General features: G+C 42.3%; 1 protein-coding gene across 8 annotated transcripts in view; it reads left to right on the top strand.

Moving 5' to 3' along the window:
• The window catches only part of AP3D1 (adaptor related protein complex 3 subunit delta 1), a 71,411-nt gene that overhangs the window by 32,087 nt on the left and 22,724 nt on the right, over positions 1 to 16,600 (top strand). For 3 of the 8 annotated variants that reach the window (XR_010594892.1, XM_065578250.1, XM_065578249.1), the window contains exons 4-15: positions 185 to 265; positions 2,490 to 2,597; positions 3,916 to 4,045; positions 5,907 to 6,046; positions 6,343 to 6,416; positions 8,554 to 8,655; positions 9,081 to 9,130; positions 10,295 to 10,344; positions 10,852 to 10,900; positions 12,207 to 12,352; positions 14,565 to 14,713; positions 14,806 to 15,036. Coding sequence is in view for 7 of the 8 variants with exons in the window: in XM_065578250.1 (XP_065434322.1) it covers positions 185 to 265; positions 2,490 to 2,597; positions 3,916 to 4,045; positions 5,907 to 6,046; positions 6,343 to 6,416; positions 8,554 to 8,655; positions 9,081 to 9,130; positions 10,295 to 10,344; positions 10,852 to 10,900; positions 12,207 to 12,352; positions 14,565 to 14,713; positions 14,806 to 15,036 (1,310 nt within the window). In the remaining variant the exon portion in view is untranslated. Of the gene's footprint in view, positions 1 to 184; positions 266 to 2,489; positions 2,598 to 3,915; positions 4,046 to 4,144; positions 4,671 to 4,803; positions 5,112 to 5,906; positions 6,047 to 6,342; positions 6,417 to 8,553; positions 8,656 to 9,080; positions 9,131 to 10,294; positions 10,345 to 10,851; positions 10,901 to 12,206; positions 12,353 to 14,564; positions 14,714 to 14,805; positions 15,037 to 16,600 lie in introns of those variants that run through there. The other 5 variants (XM_024107923.3, XM_008171329.4, XM_065578251.1 and 2 more) reach the window with 4 other exon arrangements.

The following is a 16,600-nucleotide window of genomic DNA, read 5'->3' as shown; positions in this document are numbered from 1 at the left end:
AGTGAGCTGTTGCCTGCTCTAACCATTAGATGACATATTCTCAGTATATAATTATGCAGTATGCTAATTCTGCTGAAGGAGTATCCAGTCCAGTCTTTTGAGAAGTATCCAATCTTTTGAAGATGCTGTGGAAAATCAACACTTGTGAATGACTCATTTCCTTCTGTTTTTCTTAACTGTGCAGAGAATTGGTTACCTAGCTGCCTCTCAGTGCTTTCATGAAGGGACTGATGTAATTATGCTGACTACCAATCAGATTAGAAAGGTAAGGTATTAGCTTCAATAGGAAGGAATTCAGACTGTTATAAGGTGTTTATTCCATCTTCCCACTTGGCGCCTCAAAGCTGTATAAAATCTCTGCTTCATATAGAATGTAGGTATGTGAGCAGAGTTGTCATCATTGGGCTCACATTCCAGCCTGATACCTGAGTTTGTCAGAGATTGATCGGAAAATTGACAACCATTGTCAGATTTTCCCCATGGTGCATGGCCCAACTGTCTGGTCTTGTTCAGAGTGCAAAGTGAACATGAAGACCCTAACTTTTCTTGATGCTCCCAATATCACACATGCCAACTCAAGAGGCTGATGGGTGGGGAGAGTGCTGCAGTATCTGAAAGGAACTGAGTGATTAATTACCTAGTTAGAAATGAGATTGCTTTTTGGATCCATGAAAGGCTGCTTCATCCAGCACTGACAGACCCTTGACCTTCTCCCACATAATTATACAGAAAACAGGTGAACAGCAGCTGTTTACATGAAGGCTGTTTATTCTTGTACTAACATGCTCAAATGTGTTCTTTTGGTTTGGCATGGCATTCATTTTGTTACTTGTATTCCTTTCGCAATTAATGGATCTGCATTTTTCCTGATCAGCTTATTGCAAATAGATAAGAAATCTTAAAACAAATGTTAATTTAGTTTCAATCTTTAAAATAAACATCCTTTTAATTTGAAGACCCTAAATACTTGGACAACTCTTCCATCAGATACTAGTCTGTGCTTAGCTTTATTATAAATGGCTGACCATGGTTCTCGCTTGCTCCAGAGAAAATCAGCAGAATGGGATTGTGTTCAGTCTCTAACCTAAAGAACCAGTGTTCTTCCTTTAATTATATTTTAAACTATGTTCAGGTCTGACAGATAAGTCCTTTATTTTATAACTATATGTTCAGCTCTTTGTTATGAAGACTCTGCTATACTGGTATTCTCTAAATCACATTTTGTTACAAGTCTCTTCCATTCTTTTTATGGATGTTTTTGTACTAAAAGCACCTTTGTTAAGGCTCTTCTATGCTCCATTGACCTAGCAACTATGTATTTAGAAGAGGGGACCATCACCTCTCCCAAAGCATTAAAACCAAAACGAACTGTAGAGCTTTCACTTCCATTTATTCCAAAGTGTGATTTAATAATATTGTCAGCCTAATCTTTTCCCTTCATCCGCTGTGGGGTACTGAAATGAAGTGTAAATTGCACACTGCCCCAAAGTCTGAACGACATGTCTGGAACTCCCAATCCATCATCGGAATGGGAATCTTAAATATTAAGCTTGCAAGTTCATATGGAAAACATGCGTTTTTGTGCACCAATTGCCATATTTTTTAAGGACTGATCTTTTCCATAACTGCTTTGTTTTTAAAATCCTTGTCAAAATAAATTCAGATACAAGTATAATGCAAATCTTAAACAGTCCTCTCAAATTGGAAATATCTAAAAGAGTATACAATATTTTATAAAAACAAAATAAAGAGAAAATTGACAAAATATGTATTCTGCAGTTTAGCTGGTATACTGTCTTTAGTGGAAAGATAAACTGTAGTTAATGGGGACTTAAACTACACTTATTCTAGTTTAGCTGTATAGGAAGGTTAAGCTAGGACACTATATCAAACAGTGGACTCCCACTGAAGTCAGTGACAAAACTCCCACTGATTTGTGTAGGGTTAAAATTTCAGTCACGATTTTTAACAACCCTAAACGCTCAGAAAAATTTCCATGTTTTCCAGAAGCATATGCAGTTTCTGAAATGCCATGTGTGTTGTGCTCCCAATATTCTGTAGTTTAGTTATGTAAATTATTATATGTATTAAACTAGTGCCTAACCATCTCAGAGGATGAGTACACCTCTACCCCGATATAACGCTGTCCTCGAGAGCCAAAAAATCTTGCCGCGTTATAGGTGAAACTTGCTTTGATCCGCCGGAGTGCACAGCCACCCCCTCCCCAGAGCGCTGCTTTACCGTGTTATATTTGAATTCGTGTTATATCGGGTCACGTTATATCGGGGTAGAGGTGTACTAAAGAAGTGACAGTCTTCTCAAAAAATCAGATAAGTAAATCCTCTCAAACCAGTATGTCAGAGCAGATATTCTGTAGAAAGGAAGCTCTGTTCTGTCTCTGTTAAACATATATTTGAGATGTTTGTCTTTTACCCTGAGTTTTCTTCGTTAAAAATCAGAAGTTTTTAACCCTGTCTTTACTTTTTTAGGATCTGAGTAGCCCTAACCAGTATGATACTGGAGTAGCACTGACTGGTTTGTCCTGTTTTGTTACTCCAGATCTTGCCAGAGACTTGGCAAATGACATCATGACTCTGGTGAGTTGATAAAAAGTGAGCAAACCTTTTTTCCATATGATTGTGTCTAGAATATATTTAGACTATTAGAAGCATACTTTTCCTTGTAAAATTTACGAGCGCTATGCCTGAAAACTCGGTAATTGGTTGTTAGCAGTTCTTGTGTCTTGGGAGCTTTACAGCTCCTGACTTGTGTAATCTCTTTCACAGTTCATGTCTCAAAGTTAGCAAACAAATTGTGCACCCAGAGTTCATTTTAGAAACTTGTCACAGTGGGACCACAGGCTGCCAAAACCAAGTAGGTGACGTGCTTTTAAAGTGAGAATCATGCACTGACATTATTATTACGTTGGGTCAGGTAGTATAGGCCTCCTTGTTACTCCTACCACTTCACCATCCTCAGCTTCGCTCTTGAAAAGAGAGAGCAGCTTTGAGAACTTGAGTAACTCAGCCAGAGTGGGTGGGTGAGGTTCTATGGCCTTCAGTGTGCAGGTCAGACTAGATGATTAAGGTCAGAAGGGACCATCATTAAAGTATCAGTATATTAGAGGTGATATTTCTGGTATAAGATCTGTTCTTTGTCCTTTGTCCACTTTTATGATGAGTACTCCTTTCAAGTGTTATTACCACTGCATGCTTCAGATAGGTCGACAGCACTAGGTTTGCAGTTGGGTGACCCAACCCCTTCAGATGAGGTATGGTAATGGAGATAAGCATTAATACATCCAATGTGATTGCTACTCCAAAGGTGAAGGTGCTATTTAATGGCGAGGGAGGAGCAGTTTGGTCAAACAAGCTTTTTGATATGTTTGAGACACTGCTTCCTCTATCCTCTGTCACTGTATTAGCTTGATTGCATCTTATCACATCTGCCCATGTTGGCTGTACTTGAGGCTGGACACGTTTCTGCCTTGAAGATCGCTGTTTAATGCTGCTTGTTAGATTGAATAATAGGAGTGGTTGAGTGCAGCGACTTGAACAAGGTGACTGGCAACCTGCCTTTATCCTAGGCCAGTAGGGAGCAGGTGCTCTACCACACATTCAGAGTGGGAGTCTTGTGGTTGATCCTTGAACCCTGGTCTTTTGTAAATCACACATCCTTGGCCAGCCCAAAGGGACTGCTTTGGATATTTGTTTTGACTTGCGTGACTGACAGTATTTTGCTTTTTATCTTAAAACGCTGAGTGCACTAAAAGAGCAGCTGCATGGAAAGACTGCCCAACAGAATCAATTTTTATAGGTATTGCTGTGGAGTCTTTGACTAAAAATGATATATTGAAAGAAACCTCTTGGGAATGTGAGCATGTTAAGAGTCTGACTATGGTTGTTTCACTAACAGATGTCTCACACAAAGCCTTATATCAGGAAGAAGGCAGTGTTAATCATGTACAAAGTGTTTTTGAAGTACCCTGAGTCCCTCCGTCCTGCTTTCCCTCGCCTTAAAGAGAAACTGGAAGATCCAGACCCTGGTTAGTGAATTTTAATAAACTACTTTTATTGCAGAATGGGACCTCAGTGAAGACATGAATTTTTAGTGGTGGTTGATTGATGGGAGGCAAAGGAAGGTAACCGGTTACATATTATAAATTATTGCTGTACCTATGGGCAGGCACCTGAACACTTGAAGGGATGTGATCAGATTAAAAACACATTTTGTGTTTAAAAAAATAAAAAGGCCATTACTTGTTACTAGGCTGAATTAATGATTAAATCTTAATGACGTAAAACCATTCTTAAGTTTTGTAGTTCACATAGCTTGGCTACTGAAAATACAGTAGTCAACTTTAGTGTTTTTTGCTTCTCATGCCCTAGCCCAGGGGTGAGCAAACTACGGCCCGCGAGCTGTTTAGTAAAAGTCATGGACGGGCACTGGCAGTAAACAAAAATTCATGGCCCGTGACCTGTCCATGACTTGTACTATATCCCTGACTAAATCTTGGGAATGCTGTTGGGGGGAGGGTGTGTGTGCGCCTGCGTGCACGCGCGTGCGTACTGCGGCCAATGAGGACTTCCAAGGCAGTGCCTGGGGCTGGAGGCAGGACGCGGAGGGAGGGACATGTTGCCACTTCCAGGGAGCCCCCTCCACCCCCCAAGGTAAGCGCTGCCCAGAGTCCTCACCCCCTCCTGTGCCCCAGCCTTGAGCCTCCTCCCACACCCAAACTCCTCCTGCTGCTCCTAGGGGAGGGGACCGCAGTGGCCCAAGACTGCCCCAGCAACGGCCAATGCGACTGGCCCAGGGGCTGCCCGAGCTGCTCGGGCAGCCCCCGAGCCAGCCGCACCGGCCTCTGCCGAAGTCACGGAAAGTCACGGAATCCGTGACCTACGTGACAAACTCGCAGCCTTAGTCATAGCTAGTGCAACGAGGAAGCTGCAGCATGGAGAACTTTATTTATGTCCACCAACTGTAATTATTCACATTTCTGTAGCCAAACAGTCTTCCCAGAATTTATTTAGGATGCTTATTTCCCCCCCGGATGGAAATGCTGTCTATTCATTTTGAGAGTTCCATCTGCGACTCAAGCCTATGACTTTCAGGTGATTTGTGTTTAAAGTGAGAGAATGTAAATAGATTCACCGGCCTGATTTGATTAGGGTAAGGTAAGACCTACCCTCCAGTGTTGTGTGCAAGAAAGAATCAATTTCATGTTAAAAGGTAACCTGCAAAAGGGGGAGGGGGAGTTGTGCTTTTGCTCCTTTTGGGGTTCTATGATGGATAAACCATGAAAGGCTCTTCAAAACATTGCTTGCCTGTGTTAGGAAACCAGGTTCTGTCTAGACTGCAAAGTCTATGATCAAAAACCAAGCCAGTGGGAGTTGGAACAAATGAAAAGGGATTTTTAGTCACTGTTTACCATTCTGTGTCACGTATAACATCTATTTAACTTAAATGCCTAATGAACACTTTGAAGAAAGGAAGCTTTTCGTCAGATCTTTAAGGTGTGAGGATTAATGGTGAATATCTTCTGTACCTCCACACCCCCTGAACAAATCCTCCAACAGAAACAGGGACGACCAGAGCTAACATTCATGGTACTTCTAAAGGTAGAAAACATATATAGAGGGGGGAGAGAAACGTTTGTGCCCTTTTACATTATAAAGCAACCAAAAAAGGCACAAGCCCAGTTTCTTAAAATCATTTGCAGGTTCCATTTAAAATACTTGGAATATAATTTCTTCCATGGAGTAACGTTGCAAATGAGGACAAGCAATACTTCCAGCTCCGTACTAGGCTAATCTGTAGCTGCTCTTGTTCTGTTTGTTTTGAGTATGAAAATCAAGCTACAGTTGAATTGTTGATTGGACCCCTTTTCTTCCACTTCTGTTTCCCAGGTGTCCAGTCTGCGGCAGTAAATGTTATTTGTGAGCTGGCCAGACGCAATCCCAAGAACTACCTTTCCCTTGCTCCGCTCTTTTTTAAATTGATGACGTCTTCAACCAATAATTGGGTCCTCATTAAAATTATAAAGTTGGCAAGTATTCCACTTCTTCTATGTTAGCTCTTTTCCAGAGCTGGCGTGCTCATTAACAGCACCTTGGGTGTGAAAATAAAGCTATCGCTTAGAGGGATAATTACTAGTAAATCCAAATGACAAGGAAGAGAAACAGACATCTGTTATAATGGAACATAACAACCAAAAGGAGACAAAATATCTCCTTTTAATTTTGTTTTGTTGTGTTGTGACACATAAATGACGATAGTACTGTTTTACCCTGGCGAAAGCTAGCTATTAAAAGAATTTCCCTTCCTCCCTTTCTTTTCAAATAGTTTGGTGCTCTTACTCCATTAGAACCTAGGCTGGGAAAGAAATTGATTGAGCCACTTACCAATCTCATACATAGGTAAGTCTGAAAATATACTTGTTTTACCTCCTTAATTCTTCAGCATTGTTTAGGCGGACTCCATTCATGCTAGCACAGGTTTATTGCATCTGGAAATTTTTGGCTCCAGGCATCAAAAGTTAAAATTATGTCACTGGAGCAGCCCTAGTATAAAATATCCTTTTAAAACTTCTTGTGAATGTGTGACTGGCAATTGGAAGAGATGTAAGAAAGGCCATCTAGTCAAGTCCCCTGTGCTAAGCCTAGAAAGTTGTGTAAGTATGGACAAATTGGAGAAAGTCCAAAGGAGAGCAACAAAAATGATTAAAGGTCTAGAAAACATGACCTCAGAGGAAAGATTGGAAAAAATTGAGTTTGTTTCTTTTGGAGAAGAGAAGACTGAAGGGGCATGATAAATCTTCAAGTATGTAAAAGGTTGGGATGAAGAGGAGGGTGAATAAACTGTTCTCTGTATCCACTGAGGACAAGACAAGAACTAACGGGCTTAAATTACAGCATGGGAGATTTTAGGTTTGACATTAGTTTCCCTCACATTTGTAAATATGAGGGAAATTAAGCACTGGAACAAATGGCCTAGGGAGGCTGTGGAATCCTCATCAGTAGAGGTTTTTAAGAACACGTTAGAAGAACACCTGTCAGGGATGGTTTAGATAATACTTAGTCCTGCTTCAGTTCAGGGGACTGAACCAGATGACGTATTGAGGTCCTTTCCAGTCCTACCCTTCTATGATTGGGAACCCCTGTTTTAGAGGGGGGAGGGGATCTTTTCTGTTAAGGCTCGCAGTAGTCATGATAGGATTGATTGTTTATGTTGAGGAGACAGGAGGTGAGCTGTGGGTGAACAAGTTCTCAATCAAACATGTACAGTATCGTCTACGGTATAATAGTGGAGGGAGCGGTGCCTGAACAAACCACTTTTTCGCCATCCATTTAATGTTCTTTGAGACTGCTCTGTGGTGGAAGCTTAATTTTGTATTTAATGAGACAGTTAAAAGTTAAAGGCCCATGGATTATAAAAAATATTACTTAAAGTTAACAGTATAGCCAGTACTAGGGGCTGGTCAGATGGCTCGAAAAATTGTGCACAGACCTAGATTTCACCCTACTGGGGCTGGGAAGCGCAGCCTGCACCTGTTATGTCTACAATGGATGCTGAGTCCCACAGAGATTCTTTCCGGGGAGATGCAGGAGGGAAGTCAGGTCACATTGCTGCCACCACCCTCCCTCAGGGATTCTGCAGAATGAGCTTTAGTTTTCTGAGAGCTCCGTAGAAGTCCCAGGCAACAGGGATGCTCTGAAATGGTCCATTGCTTGGTCAGTATTGCCTGCTTTTTGAATTGTGATGGCCACCCAAAAAGGAGGCTGCAATTGCTTTGTGCTGTCAGTGTCTCCATCAATAGACTTTGTCACCGTGGGTTCTGTGTCCATCTATGTGCACCATGCTTTTATTTGATCTCCCAGATTTCATAGATATCGTGGAATGCATTTGCATCAAATTCCTCTTGCAGCCATTTACTAAGGCCTTGGCTACACTTACCCGGTAGTTCGGCGGCAAGCGATCGAACTTCTGGGTTCGACTTATCGCGTCTAGTCTGGACGCGATAAGTCGAACCCGGAAGTGCTCGCCATCGACTGCGGTACTCCAGCTCGGCGAGAGGAGTACCGCGGAGTCGACGGGGGAGCCTGCCTGCCGAGTGTGGACCAAGGTAAGTTCGAACTAAGGTACTTCGAACTTCAGCTACGTTATTCACGTAGCTGAAGTTCCGTACCTTAGTTCGAATTAGGGGGTTAGTGTAGACCTGGCCTAAGGATACCTCTATTCTAGAGGGTTCAGTTGAGCCCTAGGGTAAACAGCGAACATGTTTGGAGTGTCCAGAATAGCATTTACAAAAAGTTAAATTGAATTAATTGACAGTCAGTTAACTCAAGTTAAGTCTCAAGAGCAGTCAGACCCGAAGTGATGAAACTCTGGGGCTAGTTCACCTGCAATCATTGTCTTAAGTGTAGTTAGTAACTTCAAATTAAAGCATTACCTCAGTTTCCACCATTCATGCTGCTAGAAGAGAAGCCCATTTGTTACTAGTTATAGACTAAGGAAGGAAAAGTGTCTGCTGTAACCCATCTCTCTCTCGAACAGCCAGCGGGCTTGCATCCAAATACCTAAAGAGGGTTCAGTTCATTGCAGCACTGGCAAAAATACAAATTTAGTACTACTTCAAGAAAAGCAGCGAGATGGACAGTATGTATATCTACACCCCCTCTCCTTCCCACCTCCTCCTTCTGCTCCTGCAATAGTTATTCATTTAATTATTTGTGAGGACTTTAACCTGAAGTCTGGTTGGTTTCCATCGTATTAGTCATGATGTTGCTGGTCCAGTGTCATCTAATGCATAAGGCAAGAAACCTGCCACCAACTGCTAACAGCATAGACAATACAAAAATCTAGTTGTTTACCACTCCACCCCCATAAATTTAACTGGATTCAATGAAGACTGGGTATTGATTGTTTTGAAGAATAAGAATTATTTCATCTAGTTCAAAAATATATGGAGGAGGGTGGAAAAGATTGGTAATTTTCTGTGTAATAAAAGGTGTTTTTGAGAACTCTTCATAATGTGATATTTTTTCTTTATCTGAAATACTTGATTTGTTTCTTCCCTGTAGCACCTCAGCCATGTCTCTTCTGTATGAATGTGTGAACACAGTGATAGCAGGTGAGAACTGAAACTCATAACCTAAAAAAGAGCATGTTTAACTTTGGCAGCAGTTAAATAACGTCAGCTATAAAATCCCTTTTTACCTACAGGTTCAATTAACTTCATATAACCACATTAAATCGCTCAGTGAACTTGCCTCACTATATAATTGAAACTGAAATCCTCTGCTGTCAATATATAGGGGATAAACTAACAAAATATAAATCAAACTTGCTAAAGGTAAAAGCAAACAAAACGTAGCTAGCAATAATAAAATAATATACAAACACTTTTAAATAATGCACAACTTAAACCCACAAAACCCAGCAAATACAGTATTAAGCTATGTACCTATATGAAGCACTCTCCCACAGCTGCATGCTCACAGACCCTCAAACTAAGCCAACAGTTCTCTTGATGCATGAGCCAGAATAGAACCCAGCACCCTCTCCCAGAAACGTTGGCTCTGCAGGGTTAGTAGGAGTAAAGAGAAATAACTCTCAAGTGACTACAGTCCACAGATATGCCTGAATACTCATAGGGAGCCGACTGGCTGAGTAAGGAGGAGCTTTCTCCCTGCCTTTTAATGCCCATTCTGTTGCCATGGACATGGATGCACTCAGGTGGCTCTGAGTTGTTTGCTTTGGAGTCATACACTGCCAAAGCTGCACAAATGCCCACTGGAGTCGACAGTAAAGCCTGCCTTGCCCTCTGAGGCTCTTGCTGACTTGATGGGGTTTAATGTAATTACTCTGAGTAGGATTCACCGCTATCTCATCTTTTCAGGGAACTACAGACAAAAATCCAGCGGTACAGTCACTGGTGACCTTTTAATTAGTGTCTGGATTGCTAGATGGAAACTGTAAAAGGGAGACTAAGGTTACCCTGGCAAGAGCAAGGCATCGTGAAAACAGAGCTCTTTGGGAGGCTTTGTAAAAGCTCCCCCCTATACCTCCCTTTGCTCTGCAATCTCATGCTAGTCTATTCTTGGGGCCTTGCTTGAACAGACATCACAGCTGTACCAAACCATGCACTTTTGTGCATGGCTGCCAGAAAGCACTAGGGCGAGACCACCAAACACATCTTCACGTGAGGGCTAAGCCAGATACGGTGTATTAAGTTTTATCTTGTTTATACTTTGTTGTGCTGAACACATGTAATTTTAGTGCTTGTGTGTTTCAGTTTTGATCTCTCTATCCTCTGGGATGCCCAATCACAGTGCCAGCATCCAGGTACAGCACTTCTCTTAATGTTCGTATTTTGCCACGTCATACCTATTTATTCTGAAAACTGGGGGAAAGAAATACTTCAGATATTTGAAGTAGGAGCCTGCCGATCGGACAGCCTTGCTTATTGTCTGGCTTTTATTTAGTTATTTCTCAGATAGTTTCCTAAAGTTCCTTTCCTCTAAAATTCAGCTTGTGTGCGCTCTCTTCTGCTTCCCCTATCCCTAAAGGGTGTGTGGAGCAGGAAAGGCCAGGTGCCTAAGAATAAGATTCAATTTGAGAGGCTTTGCTATTGCTTTTGATCAATTGCCACTCAGAACACAATCACTGGAGCTCCATGTTCCCTTCATCTTATGATCGGTTAATGTAACAATACTGTCTTACCAGTGGTCACAGATCCTAGTAACATGTATTGCACCCACCCTAATATAGCGAGTCATCTCCATTAAGGGACTATTTTAAATAGTATTCTTCTCAAAGCTCACGTTAATCCTGACTTGCACTTCTTTCCAGCTCTGTGTTCAGAAGTTACGAATACTAATAGAAGATTCAGATCAGAACTGTAAGTGTTGCTCCTCTTCCTAGAGGCTTCAGTGGCCAATCTGATGGGGCTAAGTGGCAGTGGGATTAAAAACAATGAGCGGTGTTATAGACTGCCCAGTGTTGTGTGAATTGGTACTAAAGAATAGTGAAAATCATAAACATGTACAACAAGCTGTTTTTTAAGTAGATTAATAATAGTGCCATTTATGGTATGTTAAATTTAAAACCAAAAATAATTTTCTCTCCATCTCCTGGGTTTTCCCTTCATAGATCTTCCAGTGAGGAAGCACATCCAAGAAACGCTAGTTATTCCATAGACTATGGTAAAATCCAAGACTGCCAGACTTGTTAGTGCTGGGAAATGCATTGGCATAAGTTACTTCTTGCCTACACCATTTAAATCCTTTTTAGTGACGAATCTTTTCCAAGCACCTGTAGCGAGAACTATAAATGTCTTGCTCACCTTCAGACGAGAACAGCCCCTTTTCAGTATATTAATTCTGTTTGCACTATTGGCGTAGCTCTAACACTCTGGCAGAACCCAGCCACGGAGCACATGCGGTACCATCTTGGGCAGCGGTCTGCACTTCATCCAGTACCAAATTGGTGCAAGCAGTGCAGATGACCTGATGCTGACCTGGCAGTACGGATGCTGCTGGCACCATAGTAATTTTCAGTACAGCGTGATCTTGCTATGCCCATGCAGCCTGAGTTTCTTACTGTCTGTAGCCGTTAATTCCTTTATGGTACCAGCTACCGGTGCTGTTCATATCAGGCACCTCTCCAGCTCCAGTGCGGGGGGAACGGTTACTTACTTTGCAATAACTGTGCTTCTTTAAGATGTGTTTTCTACATGGAATTCATGACGTGCGCTCCTTTTCTGCTGCTATGGAGGAATGGTGGACCTGCTTTGCCTTTTAAGTCTTTGAGGGTGGAGAAGGTGATCAGGGCATGTAGGGTGCAAACAGTCCAACTGACACTGCTGGCCAATATAATCTAATCTTGCACACATGGAGTGCATGCATACATCTCAAAGTGCCACAGTTACTGCCACTCTTTACAGATGGCAAAACCCGAATGGGTGTGACTCGGCTGAGAGTATACACGTGGGGGGCAAAGGAAGAAATAGAAGCTTAGGCTGCTCTTTTCGTTTTCTATCTGATAAATGGGCTCCCTCTGTCAAAGTTGATCCCAAACAGTATATTTGGAATCTGAGGTTAGATGGGAAAGTCAGCCCATCTTAAAAATCCCCTGTGCTTTCAAGACACAATACAGTATGTACAATATGTGGAAAAATTGTATTTTGTTTTTTTTCCCCCCCACAGTGAAGTACCTGGGTTTGCTAGCAATGTCCAAAATCCTGAAAACTCATCCTAAGTCAGTTCAGTCCCACAAGGATCTCATTCTCCAGTGTTTGGATGATAAGGATGAATCCATCCGACTCAGAGCTTTAGATCTCCTATATGGCATGGTATGTTTCTGTGCATTCCTCCCTCCTCCTTAGTTAGCACTTAAAAAAAAAAAAAAGCCCTGCGGTGAGATCCTTGCCCTTACTTTGGCCCCTTTATGCAGGGTGAAGGGGCTGGTACGACATGGAAAGATTCCCCTGATCACAGGCACTGTAGAAGACATCTATAAGTCGGCCTTCTGAAGACCCCTTGCAAACCTTGGCATAGACCAGACCAGATAACCAGCAGGGTGTTGAGGGTGGGGGCTGTAACATACAGCGCTTTGGAAATTCCCGGCACCACTACTGTCTGTACTACAGATGCTGTAACTCAAACATGACTCCAGGGCTGTCTAAATTACGCTGGAGCTGAGGAGCTGCATCTGATCAGGACACAAAGTTGGCTTTAAGCCACCTTAATCTGCCATGCCCCACCATGTCCCTCTGGGGCCTTGAGGTGCAACACACAATCTCATCCCAGGTGCTTGTGCCTCTGTTCCTTTGCATGCGTGTTCTGTGTTTTGGTACTGTTCAAGGAAGTTTTAACAATGCTGGCTAGACTAAAGAAATGCAGCTTAATGGAGATAATCTTGTAGGTTTTTGAAGGCACTGTGGTTACAACCTTGGTGTATAAAGTGCCTTTCATCCAAAAAGCTCTATAAAAATACATCCACATGGGGGGATCGTGGCAGACTTCATTCCTAAAATGCTGTGATATTTTGGCAGTGGAAGTAAAGAATATTGTGTCCCGTTTAAAGTTTTTTTCTGGTTGCTTCATAGTTGGGCAGAGAGTCTCTAACCAAATTATAATTGCCTGGGAGTCTTGACAAGAGGTTAAGATGTTTTTTTACATATTCAAAAGACAGCCCTTCCAGCAGTGCTGCCTAGCATTCTGCTGGAACACTGACTCAGAAGGAAAAGTGCCATATACTGAGTCATCAACAGCACTTCTGCAATACCTACGCTTCCTGGAAGGTCTCCATCTATTTCCTGATCAAGCCTGAGATGTGTTGTGATCATAGCACGAGGGGATATGACTGCAGACGCTGGTGGTCACAAATTTACACTGAATTCCCTACTGGTTGCTACATGTCAATATATTATGTTCCCAGAGCAAGTTAAAGGGCAGTTATGCTCTGATAAGTGACTTATAAAGTTAGCACTGTTTTTTGGGTCAGAGGGGTGTTTTCATAAGTCTATCAAACTTGCTCAGTTTACAAGAGTAAAATAGTCTTCAAGTCCTCAACATGGCAAACTGCAACCAGAAGCTGAAAAGTCAGCTGTCTTCCTTCAGGTTTCTGTGTCATTGCCGTACTGTAGTACTAATTCTGAGTTCTGCTATGGCTCACGATTGCAGAGCTGTATTGGATCAGCATTGCTAATAGGAGTGAAAAGTAATAGCCAGATTTCGATGGTCAAATGTGACTCTGCATGTACGCACGGGGCAGATCTGTTAAGGTAGTAGTATCATATTCACATAGTCACACTTCTGCCTATAATGCACTTGGAGGGGTAGAAATCAGAATGAGCAGTCATTGGGGAAATACTGAAAATTAAAAAGGCTCTTAAAATGTATGGGGCTAGCCTCAGATTTAAAATGTGATTTATGATATCCATAACACATCACCATAGTATCCTTAAATAAAATAAAATAAATACAATATCTCCACTAATTTATTTTATCTCCTAGAACTGGAAGGGACCTTGAAAGGTCATACAGTCCAGCCCCCTGCCTTCACTAGCAGGACCAAGTAGTGATTTTGCCCCAGATCCCTAAGTGGCCCCCCCAAGGGCTGAACTCACAACCCTGGGTTTAGCAGGCCAATGCTCAAACCACTGAGCTATCCCTCCCCCCCTTGCAGTTACGGATTGAAAATTATTCAGATCTAGTGGTCAGGGTCTTACCAAGTTCAGTCCTGGGCTTATGCAGATAAACCTCTGCTAGATCAAGTGTCCAATGACAGGTGTCCAGCCATTAGGCTGGCACAAACGCTATCGAGACGTGCCCCAACAAATAAATTCAGTCTCTGGCTGCAGCTAAATTGTACAGCAGTCCAGAGCCAGAGATGTTGTTAGTATCTCTCTGTGTTCTTAATACCTGTCTCACCCTCAAACAGATACAGGTACATCTACTAAGTATCTACTACTTTCCTCAACTTTTATGAAATGGGAAAGACCTGGCAGCAAGTCCGCATTACCTGTCTGTGGCTCATGTCTCATTTCACTCTTAAAACAGGTGTCCAAAAAGAACTTGATGGAGATAGTGAAGAAACTGATGATTCATGTGGACAAAGCCGAAGGGACAACATACAGAGATGAATTGCTGACCAAAATCATAGACATATGTAGCCAGTCCAACTACCAATACATCACAAACTTTGAATGGTCAGTACTTTTGCATGTAGACTTTGAAATAAGCAGTGATGGCACCATCTGCTTGCCTGCTATTAAGATTATATCACTTTCACCTCCTGTAGGTACATAAGCATCCTGGTGGAACTGACCCGGTTGGAAGGTACTCGGCACGGTCACCTTATAGCAGCTCAGATGCTGGATGTAGCTATCAGGGTTAAAGCCATTCGTAAGTTTGCTGTTTCCCAGATGGCTATGCTCCTGGACAATGCCCATCTGATAGCCAGCAACACGCAGAGGAACGGCATCTGTGAGGTGCTTTATGCTGCTGCCTGGATATGTGGGGAGTTCTCAGAGTAAGTGCAAAGGGAAAGTTTTTAAATCACTTTTGAAAGGTGAAAAGCAGAATGGTTGCAGATTGAGACTCCTGTCACTCGAAAGTGAAGGTGTCTTGGGTGATGGAAGCTCAGAACATGAACCATAGAGCCAACAAAGCAGTATTTCAGAGTGACCACTGCTTTTCCCAGCCTGGTGCAGCTGCTCCTACCCAAAACGACTACTGCATTTGAAAAGCTGTTGGGCTAGTCCGTGTCTCTTGCATCCATATCCCTGCCAGCCGAGAAAGTAAGGGATGGATATGGGTAGAAGTGACGTAACAGAGGCAGCATGCACATTCCCTGGGAAAGGTGGTGTTAACTTGGTCAATAAATCTTGGTCTGATTTAAATGGATACTGTCAACTCAAAACTCAGAGGCATAAGAGGTAATAGAAAACACTTTCCTGTTTAGTTTGATAACTTTCTGCATTTGACAGAATTTTATGTATAATTTCCCCTAGAGAGTCAGACAGCTTCTCCTTTTTGTGCAAGTCTTCCACACAGCCGGGGGAAGACTCTCTCTTTTTAAATAGGAAAATGTAACTTGACCCACAAAAGCCGGCAGTGTGAAAGCTGGATTCTGTTTTTGCTTATGCATTAATAATATCACTTACTAAGTTCCATTCTGTTTAATAGGTGTGCACAGGTATAACAAACCTTTGTTACTGGTGACGTATAAGATGGAAAAAACATAGCTTTACTGTTGGATCCTAGACTGAGTTTGCAGAGCAAACATTTATTAAAAAAAAACAAAAAAAACCAACTTGTAAATTGAGCACGCTTTTAATAGATATCACTGAAATGGAAACTAAAATGCCACTTCAGAGTTGAACCATAAGTAGTACTGCTTACATAAGATTATAACCTGGGACTGTGTTTAAAGAAAAAAAAATTGTGGATATCAAGCATTTATGGACTTGCTGTATATATATATATATATTTATATTGTTGTCCTATTTCTTTCTCTTGTGCTCATCTCCAAAAATTTGGGTCATATTGCAAATTAAAACAGTACTGGACTAAAAGCAGACCCCCATCCAGTCAAAACAAGCAAAGACGAGGGGTAGTTAATGAAAAAGGAAGCCCTTATGTCACTTACCAGATTGACAGGAATGGATTTCTTGCGCATCCTTATACTTTCCTCAGGATCTAAAATTTCATTTAGAATAGATAGTGAAATCTGGGTCCCACAGGAGTCTGGCAAATTTCCCACTGATTTTAAATAGGAGCCAGGATTTCACATCCCTTCTGGTTGTGAAGGCAGTCGTGAGTAAGGCTGCGTGTGTATCTCCAGAAGTCCTGGATTCCATCCCTGCTGCAGCGGCCAGTGCGGCTGACCCCAGGCCACCTAAGCAGGGGCCCGGGGCCAGCTGCACCAGCTGCTGCAGGAGCGGCCCGTGGGACTGTCGGAGCAGCGGCCGATGCAACTGGCCCTGGGTGCGGCCCCTGGTGGCTGGCCCCAGAGGCCCCCCAGAACAGCAGCACCCCAGAGGCCCCCCAGCTAAGATTTAGTCAGGAGTATTTATAGTAAAGGTCATGGACAG

The sequence above is a fragment of the Chrysemys picta genome, chromosome 25 (assembly GCF_011386835.1).
Source record: "Chrysemys picta bellii isolate R12L10 chromosome 25, ASM1138683v2, whole genome shotgun sequence".
Classification (NCBI taxonomy): Eukaryota; Metazoa; Chordata; order Testudines; family Emydidae; genus Chrysemys; species Chrysemys picta.
Note: the sequence above shows the minus strand (reverse complement) of the source record. Positions and strands in the feature narration are given on the sequence as shown.